This window comes from Nerophis lumbriciformis, linkage group LG21, assembly GCF_033978685.3.
Source record: "Nerophis lumbriciformis linkage group LG21, RoL_Nlum_v2.1, whole genome shotgun sequence".
NCBI classification, from domain to species: Eukaryota; Metazoa; Chordata; class Actinopteri; order Syngnathiformes; family Syngnathidae; genus Nerophis; species Nerophis lumbriciformis.
The window spans coordinates 38,901,371-38,917,500 of record NC_084568.2 but is presented as its reverse complement, the minus strand read 5'-3'; the positions used below and the strand labels follow the sequence as shown (position 1 = coordinate 38,917,500).

The 16,130-nt window shown below is 41.8% G+C and overlaps 2 protein-coding genes across 2 annotated transcripts in view; both read right to left on the bottom strand.

The window, feature by feature from the left end:
- adcy2b (adenylate cyclase 2b (brain)) overlaps positions 1–14,248 on the bottom strand; it is a 281,820-nt gene extending 267,572 nt beyond the window's left edge. Inside the window, exons 1-3 of the mRNA XM_061982391.2 lie at positions 14,103–14,248; positions 13,720–13,878; positions 13,479–13,646 (exon numbers count right to left, since the gene is read on the bottom strand). Coding sequence (XP_061838375.2) covers positions 13,479–13,646; positions 13,720–13,858 — 307 coding nt within the window. The 5' untranslated portion in view covers positions 13,859–13,878; positions 14,103–14,248. The remainder of the gene's footprint in view (positions 1–13,478; positions 13,647–13,719; positions 13,879–14,102) is intronic.
- Positions 13,920–16,130, bottom strand: part of tent4a (terminal nucleotidyltransferase 4A) — a 45,762-nt gene continuing 43,551 nt past the window's right edge. The window contains exons 9-11 of the mRNA XM_072915628.1: positions 14,356–14,459; positions 14,103–14,275; positions 13,920–13,946 (exon numbers count right to left, since the gene is read on the bottom strand). Coding sequence (XP_072771729.1) covers positions 13,920–13,946; positions 14,103–14,275; positions 14,356–14,459 — 304 coding nt within the window. The remainder of the gene's footprint in view (positions 13,947–14,102; positions 14,276–14,355; positions 14,460–16,130) is intronic.

Here is a 16,130-nt window from a genome sequence, read left to right as displayed (position 1 = left end):
CTAATTTACTGGCTTTTACCTGTAAGTGGCAGTTTTTTTTCATAGTTTGGCCGACTTATACTCAGGAGCGACTTATGTGTGAAATGATGAACACATTAGCGTAAAATATCAATTAATATTATTGATCTCATTCACGTAAGAGACTAGACGTATAAGATTTCATGGGATTTAGCGATTAGGAGTGACAGATTGTATAGCATGTTCTATATGTTATAGTTATTTGAATGACTCTTACCATAATATGTTACGTTAACATACCAGTTGGTTATTTATGCCTCATATAACGTACACTTATTCAGCCTGTTGTTCACTATTCTTCATTTATTTTAAATTGCCTTTCAAAATGTCTATTCTTGCTGTTGGCTTTTTATCAAATACATGCGACTTATACTCCAGTGCGACTTATATATGTTTTTTTCCTTCTTTATTGTGCATTTTCGGCCGGTGCGACTTATACTCCGGAGAGACTTATATTCCGAAAAATACGGTAACATACATCCATAAACTATTCTTGATTTATTTTAAATTGCCTTTCAAATGTCTATACTTGCTGTTGGCTTTTTATCAAATACATGCAACTTATACTCCAGTGCGACTTATATATGTTTTTTTCCTTCTTTATTATGCATTTTCGGCCGGTGCGACTTATACTCCGGAGCGACTTATATTCCGAAAAATACGGTAACATACATCCATAAACTATTCTTGATTTATTTTAAATTGCCTTTCAAATGTCTATACTTGCTGTTGGCTTTTATCAAATAAATGTCACCAAAAAATGCGACTTATACTCCAGTGCGACTTATGTTTTTTTCCTTCTTTATTGTGCATTTTCGGCCGGTGCGACATATACTCCGGAGCGACTTATATTCCGAAAAATACGGTAACATACATCCATAAATTATTCTTGATTTATTTTAAATTGCCTTTCAAATGTCTATTCTTGCTGTTGGCTTTTATCAAATAAATGTCACCAAAAAATGCGACTTATACTCCAGTGCGACTTATGTTTTTTTCCTTCTTTATCATGCATTTTCGGCCGGTGCGACTTATACTCCGGAGAGACTTATATTCCGAAAAATGCGGTAACATACATCCATAAACTATTCTTGATTTATTTTAAATTGCCTTTCAAATGTCTATACTTGCTGTTGGCTTTTATCAAATAAATGTCACCAAAAAATGCGACTTATACTCCAGTGCGACTTATGTTTTTTTCCTTCTTTATTGTGCATTTTCGGCCGGTGCGACTTATACTCCGGAGCGACTTATATTCCGAAAAATACGGTAACATACATCCATAAACTATTCTTGATTTATTTTAAATTGCCTTTCAAATGTCTATACTTGCTGTTGGCTTTTATCAAATAAATGTCACCAAAAAATGCGACTTATACTCCAGTGCGACTTATGTTTTTTTCCTTCTTTATTGTGCATTTTCGGCCGGTGCGACTTATACTCCGGAGCGACTTATATTCCGAAAAATACGGTAACATACATCCATAAATTGTTCTTGATTTATTTTAAATTGCCTTTCAAATGTCTATACTTGCTGTTGGCTTTTATCAAATAAATGTCCCCAAAAAATGCGACTTATACTCCAGTGCGACTTATGTATGTTTTTTTCCTTCTTTATTGTGCATTTTCGGCCGGTGCGACTTATACTCCGGAGCGACTTATATTCCGAAAAATACGGTAACATACATCCATAAATTATTCTTGATTTATTTTAAATTGCCTTTCAAATGTCTATACTTGCTGTTGGCTTTTATCAAATAAATGTCACCAAAAAATGCGACTTATACTCCAGTGCGACTTGTGTTTTTTTCCTTCTTTATTGTGCATTTTCGGCCGGTGCGACTTATACTCCGGAGAGACTTATATTCCGAAAAATACGGTAACATACATCCATAAATTGTTCTTGATTTATTTTAAATTGCCTTTCAAATGTCTATTCTTGCTGTTGGCTTTTATCAAATAAATGTCACCAAAAAATGCGACTTATACTCCAGTGCGACTTATATATGTTTTTTTCCTTCTTTATTATGCATTTTCGGCCGGTGCGACTTATACTCCGGAGCGACTTATATTCCGAAAAATACGGTAACATGCATCCATAAATTATTCTTGATTTATTTTAAATTGCCTTTCAAATGTCTATTCTTGCTGTTGGCTTTTATCAAATAAATGTCCCCAAAAAATGCGACTTATACTCCAGTGCGACTTATATATGTTTTTTTCCTTCTTTATTGTGCATTTTCGGCCGGTGCGACTTATACTCCGGAGAGACTTATATTCCGAAAAATGCGGTAACATACATCCATAAACTATTCTTGATTTATTTTAAATTGCCTTTCAAATGTCTATACTTGCTGTTGGCTTTTATCAAATAAATGTCCCCAAAAAATGCGACTTATACTCCAGTGCGACTTATATATGTTTGTTTCCTTCTTTATTGTGCATTTTCGGCCGGTGCGACTTATACTCCGGAGAGACTTGTATTCCGAAAAATACGGTAACATACATCCATAAATTATTCTTGATTTATTTTAAATTGCCTTTCAAATGTCTATTCTTGCTGTTGGCTTTTATCAAATAAATGTCCCCAAAAAATGCGACTTATACTCCAGTGCGACTTATATATGTTTTTTTCCTTCTTTATTATGCATTTTCGGCCGGTGCGGCTTATACTCCGCAAAATACGGTAACATGCATCCATAAATTATTCTTGATTTATTTTAAATTGCCTTTCAAATGTCTATACTTGCTGTTGGCTTTTATCAAATAAATGTCACCAAAAAATGCGACTTATACTCCAGTGCGACTTATATATGTTGTTTTCCTTCTTTATTATGCATTTTCGGCCGGTGCGACTTATACTCCGAAAAATACGGTACTGATTATATAAATATTCATATGAAGAATACATATAGATATTAAGAGTATGCGACCCCTACCTTGTTTACATCTGTGACCACCCCCTTAAAGTTTTGTTATCAAGCAGCTAAAATGTGTCCGATAAGTGAGGAGAGTGTTTTGCACTTTTCCCATCATGCAGGGGACTTAAACGGGTGTCACTTTGAATGATGTGTTGTGCTTGGACCTTTTTTTTCTGTAAAATATCCACAAAGTTCAGCGAGCAGGTTGTGTCGTCATCCTCTTTTGTCAGTTTATTTGTGCCATTAGTGGGAAGGGTTGTTTGGATTGAGTCATCCATTAAAAATGCTCTTCTGTATGTCAAAGTGCAATTCATGGTCATTAACGTGAATTGAAAATATGTCCATAAGATGGCAGCAGTTAAGCCGTCAGATATTTCAAATACAGTTGGAGGCACGTTCTTATGAAGAATTGCGGGCCGGAGATTGGACACCCCTGCCCTGTTCATTACATTTGGCGGATAAATGTAAAAATCAAACTGTCCGGATATTCCTCGGAGGGCTGTGGCTCATTCGTACACACACATCAGTAAAATCAGGCCAAACTGTCTGCCATTATTTGGGGGGGGAAACAAAACAAGGAGAGACTTGCATAGAAATAAGAGAGAGGGGAGTGCACGGTGGTGTAGTGTGTGAGCACCAGAAACCACAACACGCACACGCCAAGTAAACATAAAAGAAAGGCTTTGCAAACAATTAGCGGAAGTACCTGCCAATCAAATACACACAAGAGTCCTGAATAGAATGAAAAATATCAATCCCTTTGACTGTGGGAGGACCGACCACCTTAAAAGGGAAGTCCCTTATCGCGGAGCACCTTGTAGCGACGGCGTGCGCCGATTTACGGCTCCACGCCACGGTTGCGCTCAGATTTAGTGCAAGCGAGTCATTGCTGGCCAGGCACACAACTCAAGAAGTGACTCCACAACGCGGACACCTCCAGTGTGGAGAAAGACAGTCAAACGTGAAATAAAAAGGCAGTGATGGAAATACCATGGCCACAATCTTGCGCTTTCGCAGAAGCCAGGAGAAAATTGCGGCGTGCAATTACTCCCCTAGGGCTGGCCTGGTCTACTGTCACAAGACGGATGGAGGCGCCAAAGCGTGAGGGCTGTTGAAGGTAAGCGCTCCTTATCCCTTTCCACGCCTAAGTCGCACAGGGAAGAGGGCGGGGCTTCCACCTGTTGGACACACTCCAGAGATGCCGTAAAAATAAAACATTTTAAAACTCTACAAAAATAAACTGTATAATAAAAAAATGCCTTTGACATACACACACACGCAATTAAATAAGCATTTAGTTCCGTTCCCCTAAAAAAAAAAAAAAAAAAAAAAAAAAATATTGCACAAAATCAAATGGAAAAAAATCTTAAGTGAATAAACCGAGCCTTGAACAGCTTTGCTGCGAGGGTCAGAGGTCAACGGCAGCACCAGTCCAACACGAGGAGACTGAACACTGACGGCGACATAATACTGAGACGCTACAAGGCGAGCGGAGCCGTCGCGCTCGCCCTCGCCCCGCGCCCAGTGAAAACTGCTGGTCTCTGTGAAGATAAGAGTGGAGCGCTCTCTATCGGCTGGGGCTAACCGGGAGGCTGTCCCTCTTTCTGCGCCGCCAAGTGTTACGGTGGTACTGTGTGTGCGTGTGCGCGTGCGCGCGGCTGGCCGCCACCTGGTTGTTGATGAGCGGCGGGTTGTGGAAGGCCTTCACGTTGAACTTGGGTCCGTTCTGAGGAGGACAAGGGGTGGGCGGGGCGGGTGGATGATTGGTTGGATGGAGAGAATGGAGGCGGTCAGTCAGTGCGTGTACATGACAAATATTTGCACGAGTCAGTGGTTCTAACCAGAGGTGGGTAGAGTAGCCAGAAATTGTACTCAAGTAAGAGTACTGTTACTTTAGAGATTTATTACTCAAGTAAAAGTAAGGAGTAGTCACCCAAATATTTACTTAAGTAAAAGTAAAAAGTATGTTGTAAAAAAACTACTCAAGTACTGAGTAACTGATGAGTAACATACACACACATATCATATATATACACACACACACACACACATATATATACATATATATATATATACACACACACACACATATATATATATATATATATATATATACATACATTGATATATACAGTATATAATTTATATTTATTTGTTTTGCCGTTTTTGTTTACATGTTAATAGTGTTTTAATGAATATACATGCATGTTTAACACATATAGATTCCTTTCTTTCATGAAGACAAGAATATAAGTTGGTGTATTACCTGATTCTGATGACTTGCATTGATTGTAATCAGACAGTAGTGATGACAAACGTCCACGTTTTCAAATGGAGGAGAAAAAAAAGTTCCTCCTTTTTAGTCTAATACCACATGAAAGTGGTTGGTTTTTGGCATCTTATATGTCCAGCTTCCATATTCGTTTTTATACACTTTACAAGAAATACATTGGCGGCAAACTCCGTAGCTTGCTAGCTTGTTTGCGCAGGCTTTCGGAGACTCTTATTTTGAAAGCGCAGGCGCGATGGAGCGGCACTTTTATTGTGAAGACAGGAACTGTGCAGTCAGTCTTTAGGCTTTTGACGGGGTGTACGGTTGAAATAAAAAATTGTCTTTTTTCCTTCACACTTTTGATTGATTGATTGGAACTTGTATTAGTAGATTGCACAGTACAGTACATATTCCGTACAATTGACCACTAAATGGTAACACCCCAATAAGTTTTTCAACTTGTTTAAGTCAGGTCATGTGACCCCTGGCTCTGTTTGATTGGTCCAACGTCACCAGTGACTGCATCTGATTGGTGGAACGGAGTGAACGTCACCAGTGACTGTATTTGTTGAAACGCAGGCACTATGAAGGTCTGTCTGACAGACCAAAACAAACAAAGCGTGCATTAACAGATCGATAAAAATTAGTAGCGAGTAGTGAGCTGAATGTAGATAAAAGTAGCGGAGTAAAAGTAGCGTTCCTTCTCTATAAATATACTCAAGTAAAAGTAAAAGTATGTTGCATTAAAACTACTCTTAGAAGTACAATTTATCCCAAAAGTTACTCAAGTAGATGTAACGGAGTAAATGTAGCGCGTTACTACCCACCTCTGGTTCTAACACTACAACTCCCGGGGCTTTCGTACTCCCTGCAATTCCCAGGAGGCAGCCAAAAGGCTGTTAGTTTCAAATTTACCACTCAACGACTTTCCAAAAGGTGTCTTGAAAAAGAGGGGTCCCCAACCTGATTTTAGTAGCTCACCAAAGGGTCAAATAATATTTTTATAATGTTCACTTAGTCATCAAATTACCACATAATAGCATGAATACTGTTTTTAAATCAAGTACAATTTAAATGTTGTCAGTTACCGTATTTTCCGCACTATAAGGCGCACCTAAAAACCACAAATTTTCTCAAAAGCTGACAGTGCGCCTTAAAACCCGGTGCGCTTTATATATGGATTAATATTAAGATTCATTTTCATAAAGTTTAGGTCTCGCAACTACGGTAAACAGCCGCCATCTTTTTTCCCCGTAGAAGAGGAAGTGCTTCTTCTTCTACGCAAGCAACCGCCAAGGTAAGCACCCGCCCCCATAGAACAGGAAGCGCTTCTTCTTCTACTGTAAGCAACCACCCGCCCGCGTAGAAGAAGAAGAAGCGCGCGAATATTACGTTTCATTTCCTTTGTGTGTTTACATCTGTAAAGACCACAAAATGGCTCCTACTAAGCGACAGGTTTCCGGTTCATGAAAAGACGCAATCTCTCCATCCGCACACGGACTACTATTTCACAGCAACTGCCTAAAGACTTTCAAGAAAAGCTGGCTACTTTCCGTGCATATTGTAAAAACAAGATAGCTGAAAAAAAGATCCGGCCAGAGAACATTATCAACATGGACGAGGTTCCACTGACTTTTGATATTCCTGTGAACCGCACTGTGGATACAACGGGAGCACGTACGGTGAATATTCGCACCACAGGGAATGAGAAGTCATCCTTCACTGTGGTTCTAGCTTGCCACGCTAATGGCCAGAAACTTCCACCCATGGTGATATTCAAAAGGAAGACCTTGCCAAAAGAGACCTTTCCAGCCGGCGTCATCATAAAAGCTAACTCGAAGGGATGGATGGATGAAGAAAAGATGAGCGAGTGGTTAAGGTAAGTTTACGCGAAGAGGCCGGGTGGCTTTTTTCACGCAGCTCCGTCCATGTTGATATACGACTCCATGCGCGCCCACATCACGCTGGTTTTTAATATATTATTAAAGTTTGACTGACCTATCTGACTGTTTTTTTGACATTCCCTTTAGCGCAGTTAGATGCGGCTTATAACACGGGGCGGCTTATAGGTGGACAAAGTTTTGAAATATGCCGTTCATTGAAGGCGCGGCTTATAACCCAGGGCGCCTTATGGTGCGGAAAATACGGTAGTCATCTTTCTCTTGAATTGAACTGTATCCAATAACAGTTTAAAACAAATCAAATTATTCCTAAATAAAGGCTAACCATTGATAATGCAACATAAGGGACTCAAAAACAGTCAAATAATACATTTACGGGGACAGCGTTGCGCTGTTGGTAGAGTGGCTGTGACAGCAACCTGAGGGTTCCTGGTTCGATCCCCACCTTCTACCATCCTAGTCACATCCGTTGTGTCCTTGAGCAAGACACTTCACCCTTGCTCCTGATGGGTCGTGGTTAGCGCCCCCGCCATCAGTGTGTGAATTGGTGAGTGTGGAAATAGTGTCCAAAGCGCTTTGAGTGCCTTGAAGGTAGAAAAGGGCTATACAAGTATAAACCTTTTACCATTTACATAAAACTGTGATCAGTGGAACTATCCTGCAGTGACTTTACTCTGACACAGTCTTTAAACTATATGTAGTTTATTATTTTTTTACAAACTTCAATTGGTTAGGCCAGGGGTCGGCAACCCGCGGCTCTAGAGCCGCATTAGCGCCGCCCTAGTGGCTCTCTGGAGCTTTTTAAAAAATGTATGAAAAATGGAAAAAGATGAGGGGGGAAAAATATGTTTTTTGTTTTAATATGGTTTCTATAGGAGGACAAACATAACACAAACCTCCCTAATTGTTATAAAGCACACTGTTTATATTAAACATGCTTCACTGATTCGAGTATTTGGTGAGCGCCGTTTTGTCCTACTAATTTTGGCGGTCCTTGAACTCACCGTAGTTTGTTTACATGTATAACTTTCTCCGACTTTCTAGGACGTGTTTTATGCCACTTCTTTTTCTGTCTCATTTTGTCCACCAAACTTTTAATGTTGTGCATGAATGCGCAAAGGTGAGTTTTGCTGATGTTATTGACTTGTCTGGAGTGCGAATCGGGCATATTTGGTCACTGCATGACTGCAAGCTAATCGATGCTAACATGCTATTTAGGCTAGCTATATGTACATATTGCATCATTATGCCTCATTTGTAGCTATATTTGAGCTCATTTAGTTTCCTTTAAATCCTCTTAATTAAATTTATATCTCACTATCTGTATGTAATATGGCTTTTAATTTTTTGCGGCTCTAGACAGATTTGTTTTTGTATTTTTGGTCCAATATGGCTCTTTCAACATTTTGGGTTGCCGACCCCTAGGTTAGGCAAAGCTGCTCTTTTAAACGTATTTATGGAGAATTATGAAGCCGGACTCAAAGCGGCTTACTACCGTATTTTCCGCACTATTAGCCGCACCTAAAAACCACAAATTTACTCAAAAGCTGACAGTGCGGCTTATAACCCGGTGCGCTTTATATATGGATTAATATTAAGATTCATTTTCATAAAGTTTCGGTCTCGCAACTACGGTAAACAGCCGCCATCTTTTTTCCCCGTAGAAGAGGAAGTGCTTCTTCTTCTACGCAAGCAACCGCCAAGGTAAGCACCCGCCCCCATAGAACAGGAAGCGCTTCTTCTTCTACTGTAAGCAACCACCCGCCCGCGTAGAAGAAGAAGAAGCGCGCGAATATTACGTTTCATTTCCTTTGTGTGTTTACATCTGTAAAGACCACAAAATGGCTCCTACTAAGCGACATGTTTCCGGTTCATGAAAAGACGCAATCTCTCCATCCGCACACGGACTACTATTTCACAGCAACTGCCTAAAGACTTTCAAGAAAAGCTGGCTACTTTCCGTGCATATTGTAAAAACAAGATAGCTGAAAAAAAGATCCGGCCAGAGAACATTATCAACATGGACGAGGTTCCACTGACTTTTGATATTCCTGTGAACCGCACTGTGGATACAACGGGAGCACGTACGGTGAATATTCGCACCACAGGGAATGAGAAGTCATCCTTCACTGTGGTTCTAGCTTGCCATGCTAATGGCCAGAAACTTCCACCCATGGTGATATTCAAAAGGAAGACCTTGCCAAAAGAGACCTTTCCAGCCGGCGTCATCATAAAAGCTAACTCGAAGGGATGGATGGATGAAGAAAAGATGAGCGAGTGGTTAAGGGAAGTTTACGCGAAGAGGCCGGGGGGCTTTTTTCACGCAGCTCCGTCCATGTTGATATACGACTCCATGCGCGCCCACATCACGCTGGTTTTTAATATATTATTAAAGTTTGACTGACCTATCTGACTGTTTTGTTGACATTCCTTTAGCGCAGTTAGATGCGGCTTACAACACGGGGCGGCTTATAGGTGGACAAAGTTTTGAAATATGCCGTTCATTGAAGGCGCGGCTTATAACCCAGGGCGCCTTATGGTGCGGAAAATACGGTACTCTGACTTTGTTGGATACATGTGAAATAAAGGATTTTTACTTTCCCACAAGTTGTACAAATAGTCAGTGACACTCCATTTGTGTAGTTATTAGCCTCAACCCCAGTCAACAGAATGCTAATGCTAACAGCGAGTGTGCTCATGTTGTCGGCGTGAGATAAACACTGACATGTATTCTTTATATATTGTTTTTTTACAGATAAACACTGACATTTATTATTTATGTATTGTTGACCCTCATGATTTCATCATTTACTGAGAGGACGACTTTCTGACTGTTGGACATTGCATACAAAAAGCCTGACTTTTTTTTTTATCAACAATGTGGTACATTTTATTTTTTTAATTTAATCGTTTTGTATATTATTGCTCAGACTTATTCCATTTGTTTTATATTGTGGTTATTGCCACCAGTGGTCGAAAAGTGTATTACACCCGAGTACGGTTACGGGCCATACGACCACAAGTGACAAACCGATCGGGCCTCACGGGGGCGCTCGTGTCCCAACAATGGTCCGCGGTCCTATGGTTAAGAAACACTGATCTAAATTAAACACACATCTCTTTTCTTTTAGTCAAAGTCGCTCGAGTAGCGATATGGAAGTCTTAGACTGTAATAATAGGCCAGTGTAAATACACTGGGATAAAGAGAGACATTCTATTCAATGAATAGGTAGAACTACAAGTGCTAAAAAACAAAAACAAAACGGACATTTACACTAAAGGTCTCCTTCATCTTTTGTCAATGATTCTTTCACACATATCTTATGGTTTAACTACATGGTCCCAGGCACATCAATCAAGACCATTGAGTGTCTTTAGACAAGAAGAGTATACCATATCATCATTGCCAAATTTGAACCAAACACAATTATTTAAGTTATACCAATTTTATTTTGTTACACACAGTCAAACTGCTTTTTTAAATGCTTGGATAACTCTGCTCCCCAATTGCTCTGCAAGGCAATTACATGACTGCAAAGTGCTAGCAGATCTACCACCCGAGCAACGTCAAAAGCATACTTGCCAACCTTGAGACCTCCAATTTCGGGAGGTGGGGGGTGGGTGCGGGGGGGCGTGGTTGGGGCGGGGGCGTGGTTAAGAGGGGAGGCGTATATTTACAGCTGGAATTCACCAAGTCAAGTATTTCATATTATATAAGAAATAATTGACTTTCAGTGAATTCTAGCTATATATATATATATATATAAGAAATAATTGACTTTCAGTGAATTCTAGCTATATATATATATATATATATATATATATATATATATATATATATATATAAAATAAATACTTGAATTTCAGTGTTCATTTATTTACACATATACACACACATAACACTCATCTACTCATTGTTGAGTTAAGGGTTGAATTGTCCATCCTTGTTCTATTCTCTGTCACTATTTTTCGAACCATGCTGAACATGATGATGCATTGCTGTGTGGCACGCAAAATGCACTAGATGGCAGTATTGTCCTGTTGAGTGTCACAACATTGCTGTTTACGGCAGACGGACTGCTTTACTGTAGACGTTCTTTATATTGTGGGAAAGCGGACTCAGGTGCGAATGGAGCTGGAGGGGGCGTGGCCTCCAGCTCCGCCTGAATTTCGGGAGATTTTCGGGAGAAAATTTGTCCCGGGAGGTTTTCGGCAGAGGCGCTGAATTTCGGGAGTCTCCCGGAAAATCCGGGAGGGTTGGCAAGTATGGTCAAAAGGCAACAGTTGTGTTCCATTCCGTAGAACATCTTCTGCCCAGACTGCCTTTATTATTAAACGGACCACAACTATGGAACTCTTTACCGGACACTTTGAAAAGTATACCTGCACTTGTCACTTTCAAAAAACAAACAAAATGATGGCTAGTTGAGCAACAATCGTGTTCCCATGTTTAGTTTTTACTCATTTTTACTAATTGGTTTTTTATCTAGTCTGCACTTTGTCTGTGTTATTATTATTATTGGCTTTTATCTAGTTTGTATTATTACTATTACCGGTATCATTATTATCAACTCCTCTTTGCCTCATTCTTTTTATTTTCCTATTTTAATGATGTTAGATCTGTGTTGTTGTTGTTGTTGGGGACAAGTGTTGTAAATGAGCTTTGGCTACAAACACTATGATGGATAACTGTTTCAGATATCTATGTTTCTGTATCTGTCCCTATTTCAAATAAACCTTTACATACTGTATATTACCGGAGGACAGCTTCAAAGACACAAAGGAAACACTGACATCCACAGATATTTAAGTCACGTAGCTGCAAAGTGAGAAGGAGTGGATGTTTGACACTGAAGTATGGAACACCATACCTGCCAACTTTTGAAATCAGAAAAACCTAGTAGCCAGGGTCATGGGGCCGCAGGCCCCGGTAGGTCCAGGACAAAGTCCTGGTGGGGGGTTCAGGTTCGCCCCCCCGACGCAAAATGATTATTAGCATTCAGACAGGTTAAAATGTTGCTAAAACCATCACTTTTCTATCAGTCACAGTGACTTTTCAAAACAAAAATATTACAGCAAAAATCATATGGGTTGATTGACATGTTTATTCTGTAAGCTAACTTCAATAGTTTGAAATTATTTTGACAGTTAATGCCAGTTATCCTGTCAACCTTTCACAAGACTTCAATTTGTTAATTGAAAGTATAAACAGTATAAACACTTTTTACAGTAAACAAATGGTAAAACAGTACTAAACAATTCCATTGGTGTCATTATTAACTTTCTGTCCAAGCTTGTATAATCTACTGCCTTGTTCAATTGTAAAAAATATTCTGTGCCTAAAATTCACATTTCTATCACAATTATCATACTGTAAACATGGTAAGCTAACTTCATTAAAATTAATAGTCCTGTCAATAGCATGGAATTACAATTCAAATGTAGTTTTTTTGTAAGCCTTTCAAAAGAATTCAAAATATGAAAAATTAATGAAAATTAATTTAAGCCATCAGACACTTGAAAAGTGGCACATCACATCTCTAATGTAATCATTTGAACTTTTCAACAGAAATAGCACTGCAAAAATATTAAGGACATACTTCTGTATTTTGGTAGTTATGCTGTCAACATTTAACAAGATTTCTTCAACTTGTCCTTGAAAGCATAAATAGTATAAACACTTTTAACAGTATAACAGTACTAAACAATTCCAATAGATAACATTGGTGTCATTACCTTTTTGTGGCTAAAATCCAAATTTATTCTATCAGATTGATCATACTGCATCGCTAATTCCTCCGTGTCCGATCGAAAAATCTTGTCTGCACAAGGTGCAATTCGCGTAGTTTTCACCCTTTTTGGAACGGATAATTATTCCCGGATAGGCTTTTGAATATTCTTCACGGAATGACTGCAGTTTTCTTTTCGGTTTAAGACTCGTTTGCGATTTTTCTCCGGCTGATTCCATGATCGTTCGCTCGTTTGGAAACAATGGCAACTGGTGCCTCGTGCTTGGCAGCGGTGCTATAAATAGCCTCGCGCATGGCATTCGGAATGGCTCGATAGGAAGTTACGGGAAGCAGTGTCGATTGTCATTGTTGTTACGCGATTTCGTGAATAAAACTTTTAAAAAAAATAGTTTTTTAATTAATGAAAAACCGTATTTTTTATCACTGCAACCGTAACCCGGAATAGGTTGATGAAAACCGTACTAATTACGGGAAAACCGGAGTAGTTGGCAGGTATGGAACACATTACTCGCCGGATCTCCACTGACTCCGTAAACAGTGTGAGGAAAAAAAGTGTGATAAATAACAGAGGTGTGTGTGTGTGTGTGTGTGTGTGTGTGTGTGGGTAGCCCCCTACCTTGTGGGTGTGGCTGGAGTGCGGGCTGGGCGCAGGCTGGGGACTGGAAGGGTTGGGGGCATGGGCTGACGGGTGCATGTGGAAGAAGGCGGGGAGACCGGTGTCGATACACACCTGTCTGCCAGGTATGGAGTGCATTGTGAGACCCCCGGGGAGTGAGACGCGAGCCTGGCAAGCAGGAGAAGAAGAATTTTAAAAAAAAGGTATCCACATGTGATGGGTCAAAAAGGTGTGGTTTTACCTGTGAGCCTGGAGGCAACAGCAGGTGGTTCCCCCCCATTGTGGGCTTGCCTGTGCCTATACTGAACCCAGGTGGGAAAGCGAGGCCCAGCGGCGTGAATGACGGGTATGTCGGCAGAGGAGGCGGCGGCACAGCACATGGCGGCGCCGAATCAGAGTCCTGACAAATGGACACGAAAGATGAAAAGTCGGAAGTCAGTGTCATGTGTTTTTATATTCAATGCAGAGCTGGGGATCCACACTGGTCATTCAAACTCAACTCAAAGTTTCTAACTGAGTCTCAATGTGGATGTTTATACTTTGTGTCTGATTTAGTTTGTGTGAGGCAGCCCTGGCCAAGTCCATAAGGAAGTGCGCGTATGTAGAAATGAAAATTGAACTCACATTATCTGATCCTGAGAGCGAGGAGACCGAGGAGGACGAGGAGGAGTGCTGCTGGGGACTGGAGATGGACATGGGTGAGTCTGCGCTCTGCGGGGACACCGAGTCCCTCTGCTGCTCCTCTGAGCCCACGCAGCTGGGGTCCTGCTCAGACCCCGCCTCCTTGGGCGTCGGCACTAGAGAGGTACCACAGAGTTTAACGCTGGCCGCTGATTTAGGGCAAAGAAGGTGGATGCTGACGTCTGAAGAATGGCACCTCTGTTATCTGTCCGTGCCAGATCCCTGACCCCCCACTTCTTGAAGATCCACTCCCTGTACTCGATGACTTCCTGGGTCAGCCTGATGATTCTTCCTAAGGTGCTGCCAGAGTTAGAGGAAAGAGATTAAGTCTCAGTGGGTGCTCTTCCTATGTATGGTCTGGATTACTTTTTGCCTCATCCCTCATTTGACTCCTCTTCCTCCTATCCAGGAGATGGCAAAAAGCCGCTGCCTGAACAGGGCTCAGAAAATCTGCAGAGACTCCTCCCACCCCCACCAAGGACTGTTTTCACTGCTGGACTCTAGAAAGAGATTCCGCAACCTCCGTAGCAGAACCTCCAGGTTCTGTAACAGCTTCTTCCCTCAGGCCGTAAGACTCTTGAACGCATCATAATAATCCCCTCAATTCCCCCCAAAAATGGATTAAGTGGCTGGAATATAAAGACAATATACCGTATTTTTCGGACTATACGTTTTTTTTCATAGTTTGGCCGGGGGTGTGACTTATACTCAGGAGCGACTTATGTGTGAAATTATTAACACATCCATCCATCCATCCATCTTCTTCCGCTTATCCGAGGTCGGGTCACGGGGGAAGCAGCCTAAGCAGGGAAGCCCAGACTTCCCTCTCCCCAGCCACTTCGTCCAGCTCTTCCTGTGGGACCCCGAGGCGTTCCCAGGCCAGCCGGGAGACATAGTCTTCCCAACGTGTCCTGGGTCTTCCCCGCGGCCTCCTACCGGTCGGACGTGCCCTAAACACCTCCCTAGGGAGGCGTTCGGGTGGCATCCTGACCAGATGCCCGAACCACCTCATCTGGCTCCTCTCCATGTGGAGGAGCAGCGGCTTTACTTTGAGCTCCTCCCGGATGGCAGAGCTTCTCACCCTATCTCTAAGGGAGAGCCCCGCCACCCGGCGGAGGAAACTCATTTCGGCCGCTTGTACCCGTGATCTTGTCCTTTCGGTCATAACCCAAAGCTCATGACCATAGGTGAGGATGGGAACGTAGATCGACCGGTAAATTGAGAGCTTTGCCTTCCGGCTCAGCTCCTTCTTCACCACAACGGATCGATACAGCGTCCGCATTACTGAAGATGCCGCACCGATCCGCCTGTCGATCTCACGATCCACTCTTCCCTCACTCGTGAACAAGACTCCGAGGTACTTGAACTCCTCCACTTGGGGCAAGATCTCCTCCCCAACCCGGAGATGGCACTCCACCCTTTTCCAGGCGAGAACCATGGACTCGGACTTGGAGGTGCTGATTCTCATCCCAGTCGCTTCACACTCGGCTGCGAACCGATCCAGTGAGAGCTGAAGATCCTGGCCAGATGAAGCCATCAGGACCACATCATCTGCAAAAAGCAGAGACCTAATCCTGCAGCCACCAAACCAGATCCCCTCAACGCCCTGACTGCGCCTAGAAATTCTGTCCATAAAAGTTATGAACAGAATGGGTGACAAAGGGCAGCCTTGGCGGAGTCCAACCCTCACTGGAAACGTGTCCGACTTACTACCGGCAATGCGGACCAAGCTCTGGCACTGATCATACAGGGAGCGAACTGCCACAATCAGACAGTCCGATACCCCATACTCTCTGAGCACTCCCCACAGGACTTCCCGAGGGACACGGTCGAATGCCTTCTCCAAGTCCACAAAACCCATGTAGACTGGTTGGGCAAACTCCCATGCACCCTCAAGGACCCTGCCGAGAGTATAGAGCTGGTCCACAGTTCCACGACCAGGACGAAAACCACACTGTTCCTCCTGAATCC